The sequence below is a fragment of the Epinephelus fuscoguttatus genome, linkage group LG19 (assembly GCF_011397635.1).
Source record: "Epinephelus fuscoguttatus linkage group LG19, E.fuscoguttatus.final_Chr_v1".
Taxonomy (NCBI): Eukaryota; Metazoa; Chordata; class Actinopteri; order Perciformes; family Serranidae; genus Epinephelus; species Epinephelus fuscoguttatus.
The window spans coordinates 25,589,791-25,597,728 of NC_064770.1; the positions used below are offsets into that span (position 1 = coordinate 25,589,791).

The following is a 7,938-nucleotide window of genomic DNA, read 5'->3' on the forward strand; positions in this document are numbered from 1 at the left end:
TGGCGTCTTTATTCTCAGATGGAGCTACAATGGGGATGTGAGTCCCATAACTAAGTTTTTTAATCTTTAAATATATGAAAAGTATTCATAAATCATTGCATCATGTGTCCATGTAGATTAATTTCTTGGGACTAATTTCTTATTAACACTGACAAACCTGCAATTCTGTGGAATTCCTCTTTGATAATCTGTTCTGATTTATGCACAGGGAAAACCACAAAAACAGGCAAAAGTCTTTTCAGAGCCAGAGTCACTTTTCTTACAGCCCGACAAATCGTTGCCTCGTTGATGTGTTCAGTGTCTCTGATGTTATAAAGAAAACTGCTGCTGCCAAAGAATCGGAAGGGCAATGCATAACATTTTCTTGAATGATAATGCAAATCCATGATGTGTATTATTTGATATATCTGGGAGGAGAAGATTGTTAAGATAAATGAAACGGTATCCTTCATATAGACACTCTTCTGTGAACAATAAGACATCCAAACAGGCTCTGATCACCATCTCTTCACACAACAGCCTCTGAATAATTTGTGCCTCAATATCCACAACTTTATTCACAAAAGCACACGCCGTGTCTCTCCTTCCTGCTATACACTCAGCAGGGGATCAGCCTCAGGCTTTGATGAAGCAAACCTGGAGTATGTTGCCATAGTAACTGACTCAGGGTTACGCTGAACTGGCTTTGTGAAACTGAAAACTCAGCGTTTCCCTCATCTCAGGCTTAATATACTCAGAGTTGTCACTACTCAAGCTTTCAGAAATAGAGCCCTGCTCATCCAATAGTAATTAGTGTTCTCTTGCACATTCAGATACAGAGTTATAATTACAAAAATGTTAAACTTATGCTACCAATTGTAAGCAAATTACTATATTATTGTTAATATACAGTTTTTATAACTATACTATAGTCCTACTTTTTGTTGACTTAAGTTTCTGATTATTTAGGGTGAATTTCGATGGTGTCTTTGCTATTTTATTTCCTATATACATCCTTAAGTGTCTTGGGGTTGTGATTGATGCGGTTGGCTTTTACTCTGAAAGATTGAAACCGGAAGTCAATGCAGCTGCTAGCGGAAGTGGTCTGATGGCTTTGAGCGTCAATTAATCTCGCTGCTATCAAGCTACTATTGTTGATACTTTTGTTCCGTCACCGGAGACATGGACACCAAAATGATAAAGCTGAGGTTGTTTATTCACCAGCGGCTGTACTCAGCGGCAGAAGAGATCCTCGGAGAGGTGGAGAAAACTATAACGTCGGCTTTGTGCCAACCTGAAGTTAGTGGGTCTGAAGAGGAGGCTGGAAGACACCAGCGTGACATCCAGCGAAAGAAAGCAGGTGTGGGCCTCAGGTTAAATGTTGTCTAGATGCGTTTTGATCTCACGGTACCATATCAATCTGTATGTTTATCTAGTTGTGTAATAGTAATGGTAGGAATTTGGTCCATAGCTGATGGTGAAGTTTGCTGCCTGGGTACAGACCTGGGAATCAATCCGCTCCTCCCACCTTTGTCTCCTGTCAGGAAACGGTGTTGACGAATGGTCCTCCATCCTTTGCATCTCTCACTGTTGTGAAAGCATGTTTGAGATTTAGGTAAAGCCTTAATGCTACAGGCTGTCAAACCTTTGTTCTATTTCAGACAATGGAAAAAGGGGTGTTTCAGTGTGGTTTTCAAAACTAGATAGGATTGCGTTTATTGATGATTGATGGGTTGATTGTTTTCTCATTGATCAATTGGTTGTTTGGTTCATGAAATGTCACATAATGGTGAAAAATTTCAGTTTTTTCCCAAAGCCGAGGATGATGTCCTCAGGTGTCTTGTTTTGTCCACAACACAATGGTATTCAGTTTACTGTCACAGAGGAGTAAAGAAACAATTGATGCATGTTTTTACTGACAAAATATCAATTTTTTTAAAGATTCCTTTTTGGGCTTTTTAGCCTTTATTTGTTAGGACAGTGTAAAGAGTGAAAGGGGAAGTGGGAAGGCATGTCATGTAGGGATCAACCGATATATTTTTCCCAGAGCTGATGCCGATACCGATTATTATGAAATAGAGATACCGATAGCCGATATTTACAACCGATATATGTCTGCTGTAAAAATCATAGTTGACACAGAATTAAAAAAAATAAATAAACACTGACAAAGAAACACCAGAGGCAGGATAAAAACTCAGAATAAAGAACTACATTTTAGATCTTTCAATAAATAGGAAAATAAATCAGTTAAAAATAAATAAATAAGTAACGAAGTTGAAGAATATGCCAGCTAGAAAAAAAGGATTAATAAAAATAAATACACAATAATAATAAATACAATATTTAAAAAAGGAAATGAAAAAGTAAATAAAATAAAATAAAATAAAGCTCAATTAAAAGGCAGGCTAAAAAAGTAGGTCTTGAGTTTGCTTTTAAGAGCCTAGAGTGGTAAAAAAAAAATCACAGATACCAGTAACCCTAAAAATTCATAATAATTGGCCAGACTGATTATCTGTCGACCCCTAATGCCATGCAGCAGAGAGCCTTATATTGAAATTGAACTTGCAGTCACTGTGGCAAGAACACAGCCTATGCATATTGGGCTCCTGTTCTACCAGTTGAGCTACTCAGCACTACCAAAATATGAAAACCTGTCCATGACTATTCAAGGATCCATGGTAGTTTTTTTCCTTGCCCGATGTTATCAGTCTCAAATTATATTTAAGCATTATTTCAGCTAGCAGGCATATATTAAGGAAGAGACAAAGAAAATGAAGAAACATACGCAATGGCAAACAAATAGGTGTCGCTCGTCAACAGAGAGCTATGTGATGTCGTCAGGTACAGACAATGATTGTACTGTTGTGTTACAGTACACACAGGTTCATCCGTGGGAGATTGCTGTAACAGTTCTGTCACACAAAACAAAATTCCAAAACTTTCAATGATTTTTATTGATTCCATGAGATCTGAAAAAAATGTTTTCCATGACCATGAGAACCCTACATAATATATTCACATTTAAGAAGCTGGAATCAGAAATTTGCCTTTTTTTTCTTAAAAAACTACTCACATTATTTGGCAGTTGATATAATAGTTGACAACTTATCAATTAATCAGTGCAGCGCAACAGCAAGACCACACTGATCCAGGTCCAGATATTTTTTTTTAAAAAAACCTACTATACCTAGACTTGTCAAGTCTGGACTAGATCATACCAAAGATTATTTAATACACTGTTTCAGATGTGGTAAACCTCTATTCCTAAAATGACTTCCTTGAGATGAGAACATTACATGCTGTTGCTCTTCTCTGTTTTGCAGCTGCAGAGCCCTCACTGACCGGCAGCACAGTGGAACATGGAGCCAAATGTGATGTCCCACCCTCAGCACAAGAAGAGCTTAACTTCTGTCTGAGTGCTGAGGTCTCGAGACCCTCTTACACCAGCGCAGATCTGGACAATAATACCTACCTGATGTCGGAGATAAAAGGAGAGCCGGAGGAACTTGGGAATTACAGTCAAACTCAAAAGATGTTTTTTCCTTCTCCTGAAAATGTGAAAAGCGAGCAAGTTCAGCCAGAGATCCCAGTTTCATATGAACTACAGCCACTTTCTTCAGACTGCTCTGCAGTTCAGAGTGAGAACAATGACAGCGATGAGGAGTTGATGAAGAGCAAAAGAGAACAAACCAAAACAGTGAAAAGGAAAGGAAGGATATTGCAAGGACAGGGTGTCAGCATTAACAAGACGGACCCAGCGTCGCTGCCTCGTGACAAAAGCTCTGCCAAAAGTGAAAAGCAACGCAGTTATTGCCATATTTGTGGCAAGGAATTCCAGTACATCGGCTCTTTGATGAAGCACATGAACACACATGAGAGGAAAATCAATTGCACTGTCTGCGGGAAAACATACCACTCGACAAAGCAGCTGATAGCTCACGTGAAAAGTCAACACAGCAAAACAAGTTTTTGTGACATTTGCGGCAAGACTTTTGCCAATGTCCACTGTCTCAGGGTGCACGACAAAACGCACAAAGGCATAAAAGAGTTTGCATGTGAAGAATGTGGCAAGACATTTTCCCAAAAAGGGAACCTGATTGTGCACGTGAGGACTCACTCTGGGGAGAAACCATATAAATGTGATACATGTGGGAAAGCGTTTAGTCAGAGCCAGAGCCTAACAATTCATAAAAGAATTCATTCAGGGGAGAAACCGTATGGTTGTGACCTTTGTGGCAAACAATTTATTACTCGCAATCACCTCAAGGTACACATGAGATTCCACACAGGAGAAAAACCATATCCTTGTGATATTTGCGGTAAACAGTTTAGCCATAGGTCAGTGATGTCTATACATAGGACCACACATACAAAAGGGAAGCCATATGGCTGGTCTGGAGGTCCACCTGAAAACGAATTAAAGGCAGCTGCTAAGTGAAAACTGTTTTCAAATTATTGTGCTTTCTGTTTCGGTTAATGACGGAAACAAATATGTAAGTATTAATTGTTAACTGTTTAGTTTCATATGTAGTTAAGTTTTTAGTGGTTGTCTTTGCTACCTGTCTTCAGTTTGTAGGTCAGGTTTTGTCTTTGTTAAGTCTGTTTATGTTACTGTCTCACTTCCTGAGTTAAGTTCTGTTCACATGAACTTATTCATGGACCCAGAACTATGTTAACTGGGTTTAATTCTGTGTCATTTTTGGTTAAATAAACCCCGATTTTTTTTAAAACCCACCTGTGTCTCCTTATGTTTTCTAGCTTGGTCCCTCACATGGAGCTTTAACTGTTTGAAATTAACAGTGTTAAGTCTTTAAAATTGCTTTTTAGAACTGTACATGAGTTATATACTATTACAGTGGTTTCAGAAACTATTCAGAACTGCTTTGAGATGATTTAAGCTTTGTGACATGGTGCGTTGCCCTGCTGGAAGTAGCCATCAGAAGATGGGTACACTGTGGTCATAAAGGGATGGACACGGTCAGCAACAATACTCAGGTAGGCTGTGGTGTTTAAACCATGCTCAGTTGGTACTAAGGGGCCCAAAGTGTGCCAAGAAAATATCCCCCACACCATTACACCACCACCACCACCAGCCTGAACCGTTGATACAAGGCAGGATGGATCCATGCTTTCATGTTGTTTACACCAAATTCTGACCCTACCATCTGAATGTGGCAGCAGAAATCCAGACGCATCAGACCAGGCAACGTTTTTCCAATCTTCTATTGTCCAGTTTTGCTGAGCCTGTGTGAACTGTAGCCTCAGTTTCCTGTTGTTAGCTGACAGGAGTGGCACCTGGTGTGGTCTTCTGCTGCTGTAGCCCATCAGCTTCAAGGTTGGACGTGTTGTTGGTTCAGAGATGGTCTTCTGCAGACCTTGGTTGCAACAAGTGGTTATTTGAGTTACTGTTGTCTTTCTATCATCTTGAACCATCTTGAACCTGGCACCAACAAGGCATTTTTGCCCAGAGAAGTGCCGTTCACTTTTCAGATCATCTTCTGTAAACCCTAGAGATGGCTGTGTGTGAAAATCCCAGTAGATCAGCAGTTTCTGAAACACTCAGACCAGCCACTCTGGCACCAACAACCATACCACGTTCAAAGTCACTTAAATCACCTTTCTTCCCCATCCTGATGCTCAGTTTGAACTTCAGCAGGTGTACCTAATAAAGTGGCCGGTGAGTTTATACAGTGTGTAGAATTAGATATGTTCTAGTTTTTAGTTTCGTTTGTGTTTTTTCTATTTTGTTTGTCATATACACTCTCCAGTGACCTGCTGCTGTCCATAACGTATTTTTTTAAAATCTCTATTTGGAATTTAAGCTTTTATTTTGAACGAAGTCAAACCGGAAGTTGTATTCTGGCTGCTAGCTAGCGCATCACAAGCTGTAGGTCCAAGCTACGCTAGCTGAGTTTATCTTCCAGCTGTCCAGTTATTATCGTCGATGTCTTTGTTTCGTACCCCTCACCGGAGACATGGACACCAAAATGTTTCAGCTGAGGTCGTTTGTTCACCAACGGCTGTACACAGCGGCAGAGGAGATCCTCGGAGAGGTGGAGAAAACTATAACGTTAGCTTTGTACGAAGCCGAAGTTTGTCGACCTAAAGAGGAGGCTGGAAGTCTGCGACGCCTGCTAGACCTCCAGCGAAAGAAACCAGGTTTGTGCTCCGGTTTAATGTGATGTTTGGTAGCGTTTTAGTCCCGCATTACCAGACTTATTCCTGTATTTAGCTAGTAGTGTAGTGGTAGGAAAAAGTAGCTATATAGCAAATGATGTTGCTGACTGCTTTTCCGCGCATGCGCACAATCGCTCGTACATCTTCAAAGTAGAGGGAGGATATTGTAGTTTTTCACATTGAGTGTATGGTTAGAAAATGACTCTAGAAATGGAAACATTGCAGGCTGGTGGGTAACTTTTGCTCCTGTCTCTGTTTTGCAGCTGCAGAGCCTTCACTGACCAGCAGCACAGTGGACCATGGAGATGAGTGTGAGAACCCAGGACCCTCAACCCCAGAAGAGTCTATCTTCAGGCTGAGCCCTGAGGCCCCGGGACCCTCTCAAACCAGCACAGATCTGGACAATAATAACTGGAACTACTGCTTGGTTCAGACAGACTTTAAGATGTTGCAGATAAAAGAAGAGCAGGAGGAACTTGGGGATGACAGTCAAACACAGGAGATGGTTTTTGTGAAAAGCGAGCAAGATGAGCCGGAGACACAAGTATCATATGAAATGCTGCCCCTTTCTTCAGACTGCTCTGCAGTACAAAGTGGGAACAATGACAGTGATGAGGAGGTGGTGAAGAGCACAGGAGAACAGACCAAAATAATGAAAAGGAAAGGAAGGATTTTGCAAGGACAAAGTGTCATTGTTAATGAGAAGGACCCAGCAGTGTTGCCTCATGACAAAAGTTCTGCTAAAGGTGAAAAGGAGCGCAGCTTTTGCCATTTTTGTGGCAAGGGATTCCAGTATATTGGCTCTTTGATGAAGCACATTAAATCACATGAGAACAATTTTGATTGCACTGTTTGTGGGAAAACATGCCAGTCGACACAGGAGCTGATAACTCATGTGAAAGGCTGTCACAACAAAACATATTTTTGTGACGCTTGTGGGAAGACTTTTGCCAATGTCCGTTGTCTCCGGCTGCATGAAAGAATACACACGGGAATAAAAGAGTTTGTGTGCCAAGAATGTGGCAAGACATTTTACCGAAGAGAGCACCTGATTGTGCACGTGAGGACTCACTCCGGGGAAAAACCGTATCACTGTGATATTTGCGGGAAAGCATTCAGTCAGAGCCAGAACCTTACCATTCACAAAAGAAGTCATTCAGGGGAGAAACCATATCAATGTGGCCTGTGTGGCAAACTTTTTAACACTAGCAGTCATCTCAAAACGCACATGAGATACCACTCAGGAGAAAAACCGTACCCGTGTGATATTTGCGGTAAATGTTTTCGCCAAAGTGGACAGATGACCAGACACAGGACCACACATACAGGAGAGAGGCCATATGGCTGCCATGTTTGCGGTATGAGATACAGGTTTGCACCAAATCTTAAGGTGCACCTGCAAACTCATGAAAAAGAAGCTGCTGAGTGACAGTCACATTAACTAGGCAGACCAACTCAGAGCTCAGATCATATTTACTGGTAAGTTAGATTTATCTAAAAAGATAATTGGAAGAAGTCCGATACTTGTTAACAGAAAATATGCTCGTAAATCCCTTTAGATTTCTGTTGATATAATTTAGACTGCTAAAATATGTTTGCACTTATCAAGATGGTTAACTGATCCCATCAGGTAAAACCAGTTTCACCTTGACCATCATTTTTTATGTTGTTCTGTGTAATGTCTTCTTATGGTGAAACCAAATTTCCACATGGAGGACAATAAAGTTTAATATCCTGAAGAACCTATTTTTGTTGTTGCTTTTTTTTTACACCAAATGC

General features: G+C 40.6%; 2 protein-coding genes across 2 annotated transcripts; both read left to right on the plus strand.

Annotated features, from left to right (window-relative positions):
• The first annotated feature begins 1,082 nt into the window (after positions 1 to 1,082).
• Positions 1,083 to 4,709, plus strand: LOC125880147 (zinc finger protein 73-like). Its single transcript, XM_049562450.1, has 2 exons — positions 1,083 to 1,339; positions 3,306 to 4,709. The coding sequence occupies exons 1-2, from the start codon at positions 1,162 to 1,164 to the stop codon at positions 4,418 to 4,420; spliced, it is 1,293 nt and encodes a 430-aa protein (XP_049418407.1). The 5' UTR covers positions 1,083 to 1,161; the 3' UTR covers positions 4,421 to 4,709.
• Positions 4,710 to 5,817: 1,108 nt separating this feature from the next.
• LOC125880144 (zinc finger protein OZF-like) lies at positions 5,818 to 7,903 on the plus strand. Its single transcript, XM_049562446.1, has 2 exons — positions 5,818 to 6,141; positions 6,423 to 7,903. The coding sequence occupies exons 1-2, from the start codon at positions 5,958 to 5,960 to the stop codon at positions 7,586 to 7,588; spliced, it is 1,350 nt and encodes a 449-aa protein (XP_049418403.1). The 5' UTR covers positions 5,818 to 5,957; the 3' UTR covers positions 7,589 to 7,903.
• Positions 7,904 to 7,938: the final 35 nt, after the last annotated feature.